General features: G+C 50.7%; 1 protein-coding gene across 2 annotated transcripts; it reads right to left on the reverse strand.

The window, feature by feature from the left end:
- Positions 1-278: 278 nt before the first annotated feature.
- Positions 279-13,904, reverse strand: SGK2 (serum/glucocorticoid regulated kinase 2). Of its 2 annotated transcripts, none has more exons than XM_065645565.1 (14): positions 13,853-13,904; positions 9,132-9,201; positions 7,839-7,896; positions 6,969-7,018; positions 6,322-6,379; positions 5,647-5,730; positions 5,197-5,328; positions 4,259-4,371; positions 3,687-3,723; positions 3,032-3,118; positions 1,573-1,668; positions 1,141-1,296; positions 652-741; positions 279-434 (listed from the first exon to the last, which is right to left on the reverse strand). In XM_065645565.1, the coding sequence occupies exons 1-14, from the start codon at positions 13,902-13,904 to the stop codon at positions 279-281; spliced, it is 1,239 nt and encodes a 412-aa protein (XP_065501637.1). The 2 variants fall into 2 exon arrangements, with proteins under 2 accessions (XP_065501637.1, XP_065501636.1); XM_065645564.1 differs by lacking the exon at positions 13,853-13,904 and adding an exon at positions 12,683-12,857.
- Positions 13,905-17,327: the final 3,423 nt, after the last annotated feature.

A 17,327-nucleotide genomic window follows, 5' to 3' on the forward strand; every position in this document is an offset into this window, starting at 1 on the left:
GAATATCATTCTGCCAAGTGACACAGCACACTCAGGGGAAAATAATAATCAGTGTCTCACTTCTCTTGTCAGGGGAACAGTCACTTAGAGAGAAATCCACCAAACAGCAAGAGTTAAGAGCTCTGTTCCATCCCAGCCAGTTAGTGTATTAGTCCCAGTTTCCTTAAACCGCAAGCAAAGGACAGTACCAATCCTTTCAGAGAAAAAAAAAAAATTGAAAAAACTCAAACATAAAACCCATTCAGTTAAAATCTGGCTTCTCAAAGCCTGTATAAAACCTAGATGTCCTCTTCAGTTGGTGCATAAGAAAACCCTAAAAATGCATCTGAGGCACTGGAGCTGCTGGCTGCTAGGTCAGGCGTGTGGGTGATGGAGGTGGAGATCGCTTCTTGGGTGAACTCTGGATCAAAGTGGCGCAGATCAGCTGGCCCAGCCTAAGGCGAGGAGCAGAGATACACAATCTTTTTGAGTGAGCAGAGCCCAAACTGCTTGTGTTCAGACAGTCTAACACACCTGTTCTTCAGAGTCATCACCACTGCGTTTGCAGTTCCTAACCTGCACTTCGGCATCCCTCAGTGTCAGTATAAGACATGTAGAGATGATTTCTTTTATACCACTAGCTAAGAGATACCAACAGAAATACCCACTTACCACATTGGGGTTAAATGGAGGAGTAATCCTCTTGTGGTACAAGTCATCCCAGTTTATCGGGCTGAAGAATACATGGTTCTTTATCTCAAGCTGCATAGAAAGTGAGGGGAGAAAGAGTCACTCTTCTGCCAATCCTCCTTTTTGAGGACCTGCTAGCTGGTTTCACAGCATCAAGTGGCTGAAGCAAGCCTTGCAGCTATCACATATCCATGTAGGGTCCACATGGCAATTCCTTAATACATGGAGACCATGGTCCAGGATTCCCTTAAAGGGAGAAAACACCCTCACACATTGGTGTCCTAGCTTGCCACCACACCTTTGCCTTGGGAAATCCAAGTCAACCCCATAGGCCCTTTTTAGGAGGCTGGAGAGACATCAACCTGCATGGAAAGCTTTTTTCCAAGACAGTGCCATTATCACAAAAGAAAGGCTCAGAATAGAAACGTTTTCTACCCATCCTCCCTCCTGACTATAATGAAAAGCACCTACAAAGTCTGTCTTGGCACCCAGCCTCCTCTTCTGGTCCTTGTGGAGAAGTCCCTGGAGGATGTCACAAGCTGCCACAGTCTTGCTTCCTTGGATGTGGAGTGGCTTGTGCAGAATGTTGTCATACATTTGAGACACATCCCGGCTGTAAAAAGGAGGCTAATTTGAAAGAGAGGAGAAGCAGCCAGGTAAAACATGAGCTACCATAAGGAACCACACATCGCAGGTCAAAGCGAGTCCTGCAGCAAGTAGGTGAGGGAGACCTGCCACATGTTTCTTTTCAAAAGGACAATGGTATGATTGAACCGGGTCATCTAATTCAGAATTCGATTGTCTATATCAGGTGCCATGTGAACACCAGACCAATCTCACACCACAACTTTTGAAAATAAGTTCTCCAGCATGTAAAGGAAAACAGACCACTTCCAAACTTACCAGTCCAAACAGCATTTCATAGAGGACAGCCCCTAGGCACCACCAGTCCACTGTCCTGTCATACGGCTGCTTCTTTAGTACCTCAGGAGCCAAGTACTGGGAAGAGTCAGAAGCAAACATTGGAGTCAAATTCTAAAGGAAGGGCTTTGCCCTCCTAAGTATGCAAACATAGCTGCAGTGCAAGCAGAGCAAATGCATTAGGAAGCACACAGATGCAATTCCTACCCTGCTTTGATAGACTCCCCACTTGCTTCAGAGCAATGGGTTTGAAAGGCACCTACCAAAACCCCCAAAGCATTTCTCTTGGCTACAGAAGGTTCTCTTCCTATAGAGAACCTGCACAAGGATTTGCCACCCACCTCTCAGCTGTGAAGCCTGTCCTGCAGTGGCACATTACACCTCTAATAAGCTCTCGTGGTTTTGAGAAAGCTGCAGCTTTCAGTCTCAGTAAGTCTGTCCAAAGCAGCAAAACTGCCAATAACCATCATCAGGGAGCAACAATCAAGAATTCAAGCTGCCTGCAGAGCAAGCAGCACACTGACCCTGGTCTGACACAGCATTATCAGTGTGAACTATCAGTCTCCTTATCTAGGAGAGAGGAGAAAAAAAACCCAAAACACATAACTCATCCAAAAAAAAAAAACCCACAAGCCAGGCACACAAAAAAATCCACAAAACAAACCTCAAACATTCCTGCTTGGTTCATGCTGAACTATTGCACAAGCAAGTCCACACTGAAAGCCATGGGCTACCACCAGGAAACTCCTGTCCGTTCTACTGAGCTTGAACACTGAAAGGCCTTGTTTACAGACCCTTCCTCAAGCCACCCGAGGAGGGGCAGCAGGACAGGTGTATTACCAAGACCAAAGCGCTACCAAAATCCCCAGCTCAGCAAGAAGCAGGAAAAAAAAAAATCCTCCTAGAAGCCAGACTGGAGACAGGTTGTAGCAAAACCTGTTTGAGGTGCATTGAAGAAAAGGCCTGATCCTCTCCCCTGCACAGGGTGTTCTGCAGCTCCCGCACACCAAGGACACACAGAGGAGCACAGCAAGGTCCTGCATGTGTCGGTGCCAGCAGGATCCGTGTTCTGCAGCTCCAGGGTATCGGAGCAGGTAAACAGCCTGGTCACAGGCTCCCAGGGTCAAGGTTGTCTCCACAGGCACCTGCAGCAGCCCCAGTTTCACAAGACCAGCCACTTCCAAGCACAGGGATCCCTGCCCTGATAGCACAGCAAGTTTGGAGTACCTAGCAGCTGTCACAGGTAGAAATGTCTCTGCTAAGTAGGGAAAGCTTTATCTGTACTCCAGCTTCAGGCTGACAGCCTGAAAGAGCCCAAAATGTTCTAATTCAGACTATATTTTGAGAAGCTGAGCACACGCACAAGTCTCAGCCCCAGAGCAGCAAGTCTCTGAAGGCTTTGAGCCCCCAGGTCACAGAGAAAGCCCAGCACACGCCATACCTCAGGAGTGCCACAAAAAGTAGATGTTGTCTCCTCTTGCTCCATTCCTTCTTTGCAGAGTCCAAAGTCTGTCAATACTACATGTCCCTAAAGAAGGGAGGGAAATTTCAGCTTGGCCCACTCTTTCTAGAGAGGAGACAGGACTTCCAAGCATTGGCCTTCACATTGCATCTCGTGCATGTTTTAGTTCGCCACTGTTCATCTGCTTCCCCTCCTACAGTACAAGTACAGGAGCCTACAGAGAAGGGTCTGGATTTTTTTTTAGTTTGGCTACAGCTGCATAGCTATGAAGAGATCCAGCACTGCTGTGCTTTACCACTGCTTTATCGCAGAGCCAGTGGATACAGCAGTCACCACCAGAGCAGCAGCCATGACATGCTCTTAGCATCCTCGATCCCTGCTCTTAGCATCCCTAATCCCTGCCCAGAAGTCAGGTCCCAGCTCTTGGGAACAAGCCGAGAGGGCTCCAAGTGTGCAGCTCTGCAGAGAGCAGGCTCACTACCTCTTGCAGGATCTGCACAGAAATGCAGCAATACATACATACAAAACCCATACAGTGAAGCAAGTATAGCCCAGCTTGCAGAACTGTAGCCCTCTGTTTATAGTCCTGGTGCTTTTAAAGGCAGAAGGAAGGCAGCACAAGCTGTGAATATACCTGGCAATCCAGAAGGATGTTCTCAGGTTTTAAGTCCCTGCAAGACAAAAAAAAAGTGCTGTTTGAGCAGATTTGGCCAAATATTTAGGAAAGCCAGATCTGAAACACCATCAGTTAAGAACAGGACCTAACAAAACTTCCCAATCCAGTTCACCAAGACCTTCACAGAGTGCAGATTCCCATCACTGTTTGGTATCAACATACATGCAAACATAGAGGGACTGCTGTCATACAAGGTCAGGCGTTAGCCTGCAGATCTATGGATGAATTGCTACTGAGAGACGATGTCTTACTTATTGAGCCAGGTTTATTTTAGATCTGTACACTTAACCTTTCTCTTTTGCACTATCAGGCTGGGAATATTTATTGCCCTTCAAGTTCCATGCAGACAGCATCCCTCTTGCAGGATAAAGTGCCAGTTGTGCACTGTCTTGTCTGGGGCAGGAGATTCTTCAGCTACCCCAGCCCTGCATTTTGCAGGGCCCCAGTGAAGCCCTTTTTCTCCCCAGCACTGCACACAGCCTGGCTGGGCAAACTTGGTGTCCCTGCTGTCCCTGGCAGATGTGCCTTACCTGTAAATGATGTTTAGGGAATGCAGGTACCCAATTGCACTAGCGACTTCTGCAGCATAGAATCGAGCCCGGGGCTCACGGAAACAGCGCTCCCTTTGCAAGTGGAAAAAGAGCTACAAAGAGATCATAAGGTGGATCGTCTCTTCTCTAAAAAAACTGAAGGATAACCAGAGCCAGCCTGAAAGCCAGCTACTAGAGTGAAAACCGATTTGCAGAAGTGACACATGAACAGCACCAAATAAGCCGAAACCAAATGACTTTAGCAATCTAAACACCTTTCCAGAAATTGCTTCATTTGTCCTCCTCATATCACCCCCTTACTTAATACATTGTCCCAAAACTGGTCATCTGCTGATCTAATTAAATTTCCTAGTATGCTACAACCTACAGGTCAATTATAGGTGTAGTATGGCCATGAAGAGAGGTACATGCACAGAGTTGAACCCGCTAAGATCCCCAATATGAGTTAGGCTTGGAAAAGACATCCATGTTAACAGTATCTCCCAGCCAGTTTCAGGTAGCACAGAAAAACACAGCTGAGGAGAGAGGAGCTTCTACAGGACAGAAGAAGTCTGACCTGCTGCAGTGGAATCACCAGAGCTCTAGACTGGGATCCAGAGCTGGCCCACAGATGACTTTTGCCCAAAGCTCACCAACATCAGCACTTCCTATATTCTCCAGAGAATTTTAAAACACCCCAGCACATGTTTTTCTCGGCGTTTTTGCCTCAGGAATCAGCTGGCATGGGTCATATCCAGCAAGATCTTCACTCAACATACAGGTGAGTGCCAGCCACTCCCAGCTGGTCCTTGCCAGCAGCCAAGGCAACATTATACTTCAACATAATTATCTTCTGACAAGAAAGTTTCAGGCAATAAAGCAGTTTGTTTGGGAAGGACCACAGAGAAGATTAAAATAAGGCCTGTACGTGCACTCACCTCTCCCCCGTTTACATAATCAAGCACAAAATAAAGCTTCTCCGAAGTCTGGAAGGAGTAATGGAGTCCCACAAGGAAGGGGTGCTTGACATTTTTCAAGAGCACGTTGCGCTCTGCCATGATGTGGTTTTGCTGTAAAGAAGTAGAAAAGGAGTTAGAGCTTCAGGCAAAGGTCCAGTGCAGTCCGCCATATGGACTCACTGCTGTTCTGAAAGCAAGTAGAAGCTGCAAGTTCCAGGGGGTCAGCTCCAGAAAGGAAACCAATCTCTCCTCTCTAACCTGTTTCATCTCAGTTCTTCTCCATTTTCCCATGGCACCAAGAAATCCATGTCTAACATGTGACTTGTCTACATGAATGCTCACTCAGCCACAATACACACCAATTGCATTACCAGGATTGCTCATACGCTGACCTCTATTTGCAGAAGTAGCCAAGGACAGCAGACGTACCTCTTTTTTCTTTAGGATGGTTTTCTTATGCAAGACTTTCACAGCATAAAAAGTCCCATCGCACTTGCGCTTAGCCAGGAGAACCTGCAACAGAAGGTCCTGGTCACCAGTTTCAGTCTCACCTTGTGCCACTTGGTGAGTGTTTTCCCCATTAGCTCAACACTCTTGCGAGTTATTATACACAGAGTACAACTTGAGGGGGTCAAGTACAAAGTTGTAGAGACCAAGCTCCAGCCCACTGACTTGCCAGCATTTTCTTACTGTCAGAAAAAGGAACATGACATCTCCACATAGTTCTCTTACCTAAAAAGTGTGTTTGGACTATTAGTGGACAATCCCATTAATAATGGATCCTTGCTATCAAGGCACAGATTTGTCTAGAGATCTTTTATTAGCTGAAAAAGTCTGAGGCTTATTTTAAATCAGTTACTGTTCATCACCATTCTGAGCATAAAACACCTCACCCTTCTGTCCTTAGAGAGGCTGCAGGGCAGCTCAAAATAAGAATGGGCTATGCAAACCCTATCTCAGGTCTTCTCTGGGCCCAGTCCCACTCAGGCCAAACCCCTCAGGAGTGGTGCAAGCAAAGGACACAGCCAGAAACTCTTCCAGTAGGGAAATCTGTTTCCAAACTGCCTCCAGAGAGCTACAGCCCACCTGCACAAATACACTTACTTTTCCAAAGCTTCCTTTGCCAATAACCTTCAGGAAGTCAAAGTCTGTTGGCTTGGCACTGTTGGGCAAGAATGAAGCAAGTTAATGTTTCTGGGAGAGAAACATGCAACACCAACACTGCCATCAAAGCGGAGTTCCTTCATGGAAACACAAGTGCTTGTGAAAGGGATTAAAGGGCACTGGACAGGTGGCCCTTGCTCACAGCCAGCAAGAAGGGGATTCACACTGTGTATGTCCTGCACCCAGCAGAGGATGAGCAATCCCTCAGCATCCCATCTGCAGAACACAGCAGCAGGTGAAAGCACCTGTCAGGACCAAACAGCACCTTTACAGGGGACACAGCTTGTCCCCATTTCTAGAGAAAGAGTCAGGGAGCCAGCAGAGACGAAGGTCTTCCCTTCCTACCCCTCAAGAGAGGTCGGACAAGGGGCTGCAGACATGGACAGGAGAGGGCAATTATGATAACAGGGACTCACTATAGCTGCTTGTCTTGAAAGCTGGTGCATTGGTGATACACATGGCATTAAAGGCCAAGTAATGTAATTGTGAGGAATTGCAGACACCACCCACACGAGACACAGGCATTCCCCTGACAGATCTCTTCCCTGCACGCTCCATACCCTACCTGGCTTCTGCAGGGAGCTTACTTGGGGTTAGCAGAAGGTCCAAGGTTGATGTTGTCAGTTGATGTTGGAGGCTAGGGAAGATAACAATCGTGTTATTCACAGGGATCATGCTGCAGGTTGTGCTTTCCTTTCCTCAATCCAGCATCACTTGCACAGAGCCACTGATAAACACCCGTCAGCAAAAGACAGAGTGGATGTTTTGGCAAACTTTTAAGTGATGGGGAAAGGGAGAACAGAGCTCTGCATTAAGTAATACCATCCCTGAGCTGGATGCTGCAGTAAGCTAGATTCTGGGCTGAAGACCTCATCCCATACTTGCCCAAAGAGCAAGAGTACTAAGCAACTGCTTAACTCCTCACTTGAGGCTTCCCAGCCCTGCTGTGCTGCCAGAGGAAAGGCACTGCATGGTCTGGTTGCTCACCGCAGCACTGAAACAGGGCACTCCCCACTGCCTGTGCACATCTGAGACAGAGGAGCACCCCTGCAGCAGGACGCCAGCATCCCCTCAAACCCTGCAGCTCTCTGCCCGCTCCCACTAAGCTCCAAAACTGCCAAGTCCGGAGCCTTGGAAGTGGCCTTATGCACACCCAGCACCCCAGAGATGCAGCCTCCCTCTTCCCAATGAGAAGGAGGTACATACAGCCTTCCTCTTCTTCCTGCTCCTCAAGAATCTTCCCTTCCTCAGACTCTGGGAGCATTATGCCTGGTCCAGAAGGCTGTATAGGGCCTCTCTGCTCTCCTTTTTCTCCACCCAGCATCATTCACAGAGGCAAGGAAGCAGCAAGACTCCCAGCAAGCTAATGCAGGCTCTCCTTGCTTTTCTACTGCAGGCACCAGCTCCTCTCTTCATCCCAATGGTGAGGACTTGCTGGGTCAGTACAATGGTCTCACCTGGGTGCTTTTGTCCGGGCTCCGGGAACGATCCATTAAAAAAACAACTCGTTCAGCACTTGGAAAAAGAAGAGCAAGCCAGTATTGGAAACAAAATCCAAGAGAGAAACAGCTTCACACCATTAACCTGCCAGGAACCAACACAAACCCCAGTGCGTGTTCCCCTCCATCACAGGAGACCTCAGCTGAGTTCCTTGGCTACCCTGGGCAGCACCGGGGATGCACACTGACAGGAAACGGGGGCAAGAACATTCCCAGGTGCACCAGTGATTCAAACAAGCACAAGCATATCAAATGCCACAGTTAACCCTCAATTTACAGTTGCAGCAACTGGTCAGGGTGCTGACGTATGAAGACCAGCACAGCCCCAGCAGCAGCAGAGCATCGGGGCCAGACAAGGTTGAACCCCTCCGGCCGTGGTCAGACCCCTCTCGATGCAGACAGAGCCCCCTCTCCACTATACAGGGATGCTGCAGCACCCAGCCCTGCCACCCAGCCAGCATCCCCACAGGACAGCCAGGACAGTCCCAATGGGTCCCCCCATCATCTGGGCTGGCAGCAGCTGGAGACAGCTCCCCCAGGGCAGAGCAGGACAGCTTGGGGCTGTTGACATTGCAGGAAGAGGGGCTGGCCATGGCATCTGGGGTGGGCTCGGTGAGCAGAGGCATTAAAGCACAGGACTGTCATCTACCCAGTGCTGCTGGGGCAGGAGAAGTTGGACTTGAACACTTGTTTCAGAGCCAGCTTGCTTGAGCATTGCTAGGGAGGGATGGGTCCTGCCACCCCCGAGATTCCTCCCTCTGGTTTTAAGGGTTCCCCCATGCTCCTTGCAAAAGCCAGGATTAAAGAAATGACAGAAGGCAAAATAAAAGCTCCATACCCTTCTCCTCTGTCCCAGAGTGCTTTGTCCATTCCCCCTCAGCCCCATCAGACTCTCATACACCACAGAGAGGCTTTGACAGCCCCTGTCCCCCAGCCACCCTGCCCCTTCCAAAAAAGGATGCCCAAAAATCCCACCAGCCCCCCCAGATCTCACCTGTGGGTGCTCCACCTCTCCACCCCTGCACATCTCCATGCACAGACCCGCCGCCATCCCAGAGCCCCTCTGCTCGCTGGCCGGGCTGAGCGGGGCAGGCGATGGCAGCGGGTGCTGGCAGCTGTCCCCAGGGCCTGCCCACATCTGCCCGGTGCCAGCCAGCTCCATTCACCGCCGCGTTATCAGGCTGAGCTTTTTAAAGGGCTCTCATCCCGCCGGGAGGTTTTCCATACTCACTACAAGGTTTTCATACTCACTATGAGCAGAGCCTGGAGCCGGAGGCTTTGATGGTCTGTCCTATCCTCTCACGGCCCTGCTTGATGAGTTCTGCGAGGAAAAGTTGGAGCACTGAAGGCGATTAGCTGGCGGCACGATCACAAGTGCACAGAGGCATGTTTGTTCTTCCCTGACCTTGCTCTTCCCTCCACAGCCACCCTCCTCCCCCTTCCACCCACATACCAAAATAACCAGGAAATTATAGGAACCAGGACAGCTCCCCTCCCAGCCCTGCCAGGAGCCCTCAATAGCTCACAGGATGGGGAGAAGTGCCGCAAAACAGTCGCTCTCTCCCATGGCAGGGGAGACGCGGGCTAAAGCACCACCCTCAAGCCTCCTGAGCCACCCCTGGGTCCCCAGGAGGGACAAGGAGAGCGTTCACAAGGACGATGTTGTACTGGGATACGTCACGCACTTGGCATATCCACTGCTCCTTTCATTCAGGACTCCACGAGTAATTAGGGACATGAATGAAACCTTTCAGGGCCCCGCAGGAGGTAAGCCAGCACACACACATCGCAGCGAGTAAGTGACTTGCCCAAGGACACGCAGCCGGTGCCAGAAGCCGGGATTCCCACCAGGGATCATCCCTGCTGCTCAGGCGGTTGCCACCGCCCATCAACACCTCGCCCTTTGCAGAGATGCCAAGTCCTGGACCTGCTCTCTGCTGCACAGGCTGAGCAAGAGAAAAGCCCAAGAAGTGCAACCTGCGCAGAGGAGTTCCTTGTTTTGCTTAGGAGTAGATAAAAATATTCCTGGACTCAGTTTAACTCCCTGGCTCAGCCTTAATATTGCTACTCAAGAGTAAGAAAGAATCAAAACGTCCACAGAAACATGCGCTTCCCTCGCTCCTCCTCAAAAAAAAAAACCCACCTTCGCAGATACAAGCAAATTGTCATCCTGGAACAGCTCTTCTACAGACCAAGGATTCGGCAGCAGCAATTGCCTGAGTCCATCTCCCTGGGCAAGGAATTTGTAGGACAACAACAAGCTTTGCAGCAAACACAAGCCCATTTGCAGAGCCCTCCCCACACGGCTCTGAGGATCTGGCAGGTTGCAGGACCTGCACACTCTGGAGATCCACCAACCAGGCACCACCAGCAGCTCTGGGACCTCCAGATCTGATCAGGAGCCGATAACCAGGATGTGGTTTTAGAATTTCTGAATGGACAGGGAAGAAAAAAGCAGGCATTTAAAGAAACAAACCATTCAGTGAATGGGCTTACCACATCAGGCTGGTCTGAGACCCTGACCTTGGCCAATACTTGGCCCTGGAGCAGGTCCAAGAGCTTGTCCCAGCAGGCGGCACCCAGACAGATCAACCCCCATCTCCTCCCCCTTGACACAGTCTTTATTTCCCTGACAGTCTGGCTCTCCCTGGCTCACTGAGGTCTGCTGAAGGTCATCCAATGCCTGCCTAGGGGCTGCATCTGTCCCACGGGCTGCTCAACAGACCAGACAGATATCATGGTCACAGCAAAGGGACATCAGTCCTGCTCTCCAAATCTGAACCCTCACAAGCTGGTTTTTGGCCCCAGGGTCCACATGCTGCCATAAACACTCTTCTGATCCCAGACTCAGGGGAAAACAAAGGACTCCCTTCAGGCACAGGTGGAGATGTCACAGCTCAGGCATCTTGGGGGGCACATGGGCAAACCACAAACACATCCACCTGGTTTGAGGTGTTTGCTGGCAGCACAGGATGCAGGACAAGCTCCCAACTTGCTCCAAGGGGCTTGGACAAGGCTGCTTTAGCAAGATCCCCACAGCTGCAGCCAGGCAAGAGTATCACCACTGAGCAAAGGCTGCACAGCGCTCCAAGGTCACAGCCCGGCAGCCCGTTCATGCCTCCCTCCACCAGCCCCATTCTGCTCCACTGCTGCTTTGCTGGAAGTGAAGCTACTCAACAAGTCCCTGCTGACCAAGGGCAGCGTTTTCTAGCAAAGCTATTTCATTAAGTGCACTTGCTCTGAGCAAGAGTCTGTGTTTCTGCACTGAAGTACCATGCACATTTTTTAGGATAATTATATCCACATCCCATATCTTTCTATTCAGGCTCAGAGCCACCTTCTTCAGCCGAAGCCCGCCTTCAAAGCCAGGTTAGTTTCTGGTTTAAATCTCTTGAGCAGCCAAACAGGCTTTTCCTTATCACTCACAAAGCCCACTCCCCCTAAAGCACAAAGATTTCTTGAGCGCACACACACTGAACAACAGAATCAGAAATAGGTCACGAAAATACTCTGGAATCCTTGGTTGTACATGCTCAGCTGCATCCCTCCTTGTGCCTGCTGGGGCAGCAGGGATGCTCCAGGCATGGCCAGGGCCACAGAGAGCATCAGCAAGCAAGTCTAGGAGTTTCCTCATATGATGTGACTGTAACACACCAGGAACAAACATCCACACCCTGCACCCCACTCCCCAAAGACTACTTCACCCCAACACCCAAGGCCAGAGGCACCCCCAGGCAGCAGGAACCCACTCACACAACATAAAGCTGCTACTTACAAGTTAGAGCAGTTGCTGCAGCTAAATTTCCCCCCACCAAACGCCCCTCAGTAACATACGTTTTCTTCCCAGCACAGCACGAGCAGCTCCCTCTCCCTTCAACAGTTCTGCCAGCGCTGACCCACATTCCCATGCTAGCCCAGCGTTATTTGCTACAAACACATTACTAATGCAACGCGTACCTTGCACGGAGAGGCAACCTCATAGACTCGTCATCTGCAAAGCTGCCTCCCACCCTCTCCCCTGATGTCACAGCTCGCAGCATCTCCTACCTAACCTAGATTGCAAACCCCTCCGAGCAAGTGCCTCGTCCTCTCCTGCTCTGGAAAGGGCTGGTTGCCAGCATGGAGAGGCGAGGCGGCCTGGCAGGCTGTCACCAGGGCAGCAGGTGGTGTTTGGGGAGCAGCACAGGTTTTGGAGGAGCAGGTTGAGATAGGGGCTCATAAGGCAGCCCACAGCTTTCACCCAGCACAGCGGCTGCAAGCAGCATAAGGGGGAGATGCCCCAGTTTTAGCTCAGAGAAGGGGCACAGGGGGAATTCAGAAGGATGACTCCTGGAAACACATGCTTTGACTAGCAAAGAAAAAAAACCCCACCAACCTCAAGCTTTCCCGTGCTACAGATCTAAGAGATACCTCCAGGCCAGCACTGAGCTCTGCTTTCATTCCCATTGAAGTACTACAGCACACAGCAAGTCCAGGGGAAGGTTAGGAAAGACTTTAAAGGACTTCTTCACTTGGGGAAGCTTTCTTAGCTGCCCTCTACAGAGCTCCCAGCTTGTCTGCTTTTCTCTTGTGGATCCTTTTGCCTACACCCCGGGGACACAGCAAACCAGAGCAGGAACCCCAGCCAAGCAACCCTGGCTTCAAGCAAGCTGGAACTCACAAGCAACCCTCCACATTTTAAAGAAAAACTACATGCAAAATTGGAGAGAAAAAAAATAAATAAAGCAGATAGCTAAAGCTTGGACAAATAGTCTCATATTGAAAAAATCTCATGAAAATAGAAAATAAAACATCAAACACACCTGGGAGCACATCTCCCAGCGGAGGCTGTGTCCTGAAGCAGGGGAAGCAGTCCACAGCCAGCGAGCACAGAGACACCTCATTCTCAACACTTCCCATCCTTGCACCAGCCCAACCTGCCACCAGCTCTTTCCTAAAACTCAGAGGAGAATAGCTTGGTCTCCTACAGCAACTCATTCAACCCACAAACAGCCCCACCTTCTCAGAGTGATTAGGCCACTGCTGCCACCCTGCAGCCCTTTAAAGAGAGCAGGAAAGGATGATCAGCTGCAAAAAATGAAGAAACACCTGCTGGGTATACCCCAGGAGTGAGAACTTAAGTGGGAGTGGTAGTTTGGGATGAGGAGAGAGGGGTGCGGGTGATGGGTGGGAGCCAATTACATCCCAGGCAGCATCTCAGGTGTTCAGAATGATCTTCTATACCTTAGTAGGCTTGAAATTTGTCTGCTGTCCTGTGGTTTGGAGGAAGGTCAAAACTGTTGTTTGGTTCAGGTCAAACCCACTAGAAGCTGCTGCTTCCAGCATCTTCCACCCATGCTGGAAGAGCGCAGCCTGGGGCAGCCAGATTGGTGCTTTGCAGCTGTATTAAATGCAAACATAATACATGTGGAGGGGAACACCTGGGGTCAGAGACATGCAGTGATATGGGAGAAGAGAGACCAAGCTCTGTGCAAAAGGAGGCATTAGAGGAGGGCTGGTGTCTTCCCTCTCTCTTCATTAAAAACAAAGCAGTCGCTTTTTGCTTCCGTTGTCATTTCCTATAAAATCTCCCACGTGCAGCTAGAGCAGGAGGAAAACCAGCTTCCCTGGGGGAGCAGAGTGACTAGTCCGCACAGGACAAACCCCTTCCCCAAACTACAGCTACCAGGATCAAAACATCGGAAACATATCATGTTCTATATCATGTTCTAATGTGTAACAAGAGAAAGGAAGCAGCATGTTGCTTGAAATATCGTTCTCTCTCAGGTCAAAGCCTTAATTTTTTGCTCAGCCAACATCCTTGCACACAACCACCTCCTGGGCCACCTGCGGGTCCCACGGGCGCTGGGAGCCAGGCTGGAGCCCACCTGGAAGGTGTGCGATGGGGCTCTGCCAGGTGCTCCACAGCCCAGCCCTCCATGCCCTCGCTGTCCCCAGGGGTGTAGTGACACCGTACCAGCCAGGAGCATTACCCTTTGTCTTCCCCAGGGCGGTGGAGGAGGGCTCCATCCAGGCCACGTACATAAAGCCAGCTGAAATGGTCCCTTCTCCTTAAGGCTGGAGCTCAGCGACCGGCACCGGGCGTCCTCGGGCAGCAGAGCACACGGATATTTCTCCGGCTGCAAAGGCGAAGGGCACAGGAATCGGAGGAGGATCAAGCGCTCGGGTGCAGCGCTGGCTGCCCACCAGCTGGGCACGGCCCTGGGACACGGGACCAGCTCCCCGACCAACACCCACCATGCTTGGGCTGGTGGGGATCGGGGTGCTCAGGTCACTCTGGGCTCTGCCACCGCTCCAGTGTCCCTCTCTGTGCACCCCTCTGGAAAGTGCTTTGGGACTGGCAGAAGAAGGGTGCTCAAGGAGAGCTGGGTGGTACTGCTTGGCTGTTTGACTTCTGTACACCAGAAGAGATTTACCCTACAACTGCTAAATTCACAGATTTCTGCTCTCGAGAAAGGATTTTGTTGTTTGATGCTTTGAAGGTGCTGAGAGTCGATTTGTCCTCCCTGTGCCTGGGGTGACTGCCCTGGGACTGATGGCTCCCTGGCACAAAAGACGACATTCCCTGGAAGCCCAGGGACACACGGGCCACCAGCAAATCCCTGGCATAGAGCAGGTCCTCACCTGGGGATTCAACATCAGACACCACCAGAGAGGTGGAACTTTCCTCCTCGCGCTGTCCCTAGGCATCCACAGTCACAACCAGCAGCATCCCTTGCCTGCGATGGGACACATCAATGCCATGCTGACAGGGCTGCTGGACGTGGGAGCGCTTGCAGGGCACATACATTGTGTAGGCACATACATTATATAGGCATGCACATTATATAGGCACATACATTATATAGGCATGTACATTATATAGGCACGGAGGCACACATCCTTACAGGTGCTGCAGGCATTGCCCTGCACTTGTTATACCAGGACTGGCCTTGGCCTGTTCCCCTGCTCAGCACCTACAGGCTCCTAAACAAAATTAAACAATTCCAGTAAAGCTGGAGAGCTGCTGGTGTCGGGGTTGGGTTTTGCCAGCATTACTGGTCTTCTGTGCACGGGAAGTGTTTCCCTGCCCTCCAGAGAGCACTTCTGTGCCAGGAAAACCTCTGGCTGGATCTGGGTCCAGAGGCACGAGCAGCTCTGGGGTGATTTAACCCTTTCTGTGCATGTCCCCTGTCTGGGCAGGGCTCAGTCGGACCATGGTGGAAAAATCAGGCAAAGTGGGAACCAGCCATGGCTACAGAAAGCTGGTTTTTCAGCTGCACTGGCACAGCTTGTAGCATTGCCTGTGCTTGGAAATATTTTCCTTTTCATGCCAAGGGAGGAAAGCTGCCTCCACATGCCCAGGCCCTGCAAGGGGTCGAGGGCTGGGTGGTCCTGAACAGCTGAGCCCGGTCCCTCCGCTCACCTCAGGGAAGCCACGTTTGCAGCTTCTCCGAGGCAGGACACAGTGGACAACAGGTCCAGACCCCCCCTCTCTGCACACAGAGTAGTACCCTTTCCTCTTTCTAATATTTTATACGTTATGCATATATGCTCTTTTATAGGGAAAGGTGCACTCTCTTAATCTCCCTATCTAGCAATATCCATAACCATAACCATAGAAGTGTCACTGAAGTGGAACCACACAGTCCTGAGCAATTGGAATTGCAGGGAAGGGGCCAGATAAGAGTAAAACAAACATTTCACTAGAGAGCACATAGCAAGTTTCCGTCGACCTGCAGTGAAAGGTGACCTAAAATGTTTGGCTACTCGCTTATCTCTGCTGGGTAAGGAATAGGATAGGATAGGATAGGATAGGATAGGATAGGATAGGATAGGATAGGATAGGATAGGATATTCTTTAAAAGGTCAGAGCCTATTTCTTCATCTTAAGAGGATTCATGAAAGACTAAATAGACTATTGGTGACCACTGGGATTCTTCAAATTTCTTTTTTCCCATCTACATTTTTCTTTTAGCTTCCAAAAGCCAGGGTTCTGCCTCAAGCCTTGCCTTTGATTTTGCCAAGGAATCCCACATAAGAGCTGGGAGGTTTCCCATGTTTTGGTGAAAGGAGCTAAGAGGAGGCCACTTGGGATCAGGTTTTTATTCTGAAGAACAGCTAAAATGGCTTTGAGCAACTCTTGCAACTTTCTGTGCCTCTGTTTCTACAAATATGAATGTGGCAGAATATTACCGATCTCTTGTAAAGCCTTTACATCTTCAGAGGAAGAAACGCCTGATCTTATCATTGCCTTTAAATTAGTTTGCTGGGACATTCTTGCTTCCAAGCATTTTTAAAGTGTGGGCACAATGTCAGTGAATAAATAACATGAAGTTGGGAGCAGACTATCAAGCGACCCTTCCTCTCCTGGCTGCCCAGCCTTGTCCTTGGGGAAGGTGCAATTCACCTGCTTGCTGTCCTCTCCTCCCCTCCCCAGCAGGACTTCAGGACGCATTGCACACTATGTTTTAGAGCCTTTCTTAAAACAAATCAACAATGTTTTTGGGGGGGATGAGCACCCCTGTTCTCTGCAGCACGGTCTGATGCAGGCTGCGCGCTCCAGCCCCGAGTGTCACCAGCCTGGCGGGGACAAGGGCACAGAGGCAGTTTCCCGGCCGGATTGAGCAGGGCTTAGCAGCTTGGAGACGGCTCAGAGAGCCTGAAAACAGGCCCCTTGCTGCTGACACAGCTCTGGGTTCTTTAGGAAAGCTCGTGGGCAAAGCGTCCCTGGGAATGTCTCCCTCTGCCCTGCTCTGTCCCCATCCTCGGCCCCGTCCACTGCACGGGATACAAGTTTTCACCTCTCTTTATCCGCATGCAAAAGCCAGGAAGCAACTGGTGCTGACACAGTTGGAGATTGTCTCCAGCAGAGCTTTATATACTGAACCCAGTGAGCAGCCCAGTCCAAACTGGGCCAAGTGCTGCTCAATGAATCGTCAGGTCCCGTCAGTCCCTGTGTAAGAGCAGCAGCTCTGTGCTGCAACCTGCTGAGCCCATCTCATCCCCTGCTCCGGTACCGAGCAGAAACAGCCCTCCCTGTCCTGCCGGCGAGGGCTCCGGGATGCCCCGTTAGAGGGATGCTGGGCACGGCATCCCTGAGCTTCACCAGGCCCAGCCTGGCTGCAGAGATGCAGCCAAAACCACCTGAAATTTCTGGTGCAAATCTCAGCCTTCTGGTGCTGGCTGCAAAAGCCCAGTGCAACACAAGGCTCCTTTCCCGGGGGCTCAGGGACATGGGGACACACACGATCGGTCGCCAGCTACTTCTGCTTATCTGCCAGCTCCTGAAATCACACAGGGTCAGAAACACTTGTGGCTGCTCCCCACGGGAGCTCACCCGGGCAGGTGAGCTGATGTGGGGCTGTGGACACACACAGGGTGATGGAAGCTCCTTGTGATGGAAGTTTCCTGAGGGAAGCACAGTTAATGCAAGAAACCTTTCCGCCTAGTACAATATTTCCAGGG

This window comes from Caloenas nicobarica, chromosome 15 (genome assembly GCF_036013445.1).
Source record: "Caloenas nicobarica isolate bCalNic1 chromosome 15, bCalNic1.hap1, whole genome shotgun sequence".
Taxonomy (NCBI): Eukaryota; Metazoa; Chordata; class Aves; order Columbiformes; family Columbidae; genus Caloenas; species Caloenas nicobarica.

Excerpts from the sequence above, each read along its gene's own strand:
- SGK2 (XM_065645564.1), bottom strand. The coding sequence starts at position 12,857 with ATGAGTTGCTGTAGGAGACCAAGCTATTCTCCTCTGAGTTTTAGGAAA. Across the intron at positions 6,380-6,968 it reads GGACCTTCTGCTAACCCCAA|TGCCAAGCCAACAGACTTTG; the intron begins GTAAGCTCCCTG and ends CTTGCCCAACAG. Across the intron at positions 1,669-3,031 it reads CTTTTTGTGGCACTCCTGAG|TACTTGGCTCCTGAGGTACT; the intron begins GTATGGCGTGTG and ends GACTCTTCCCAG.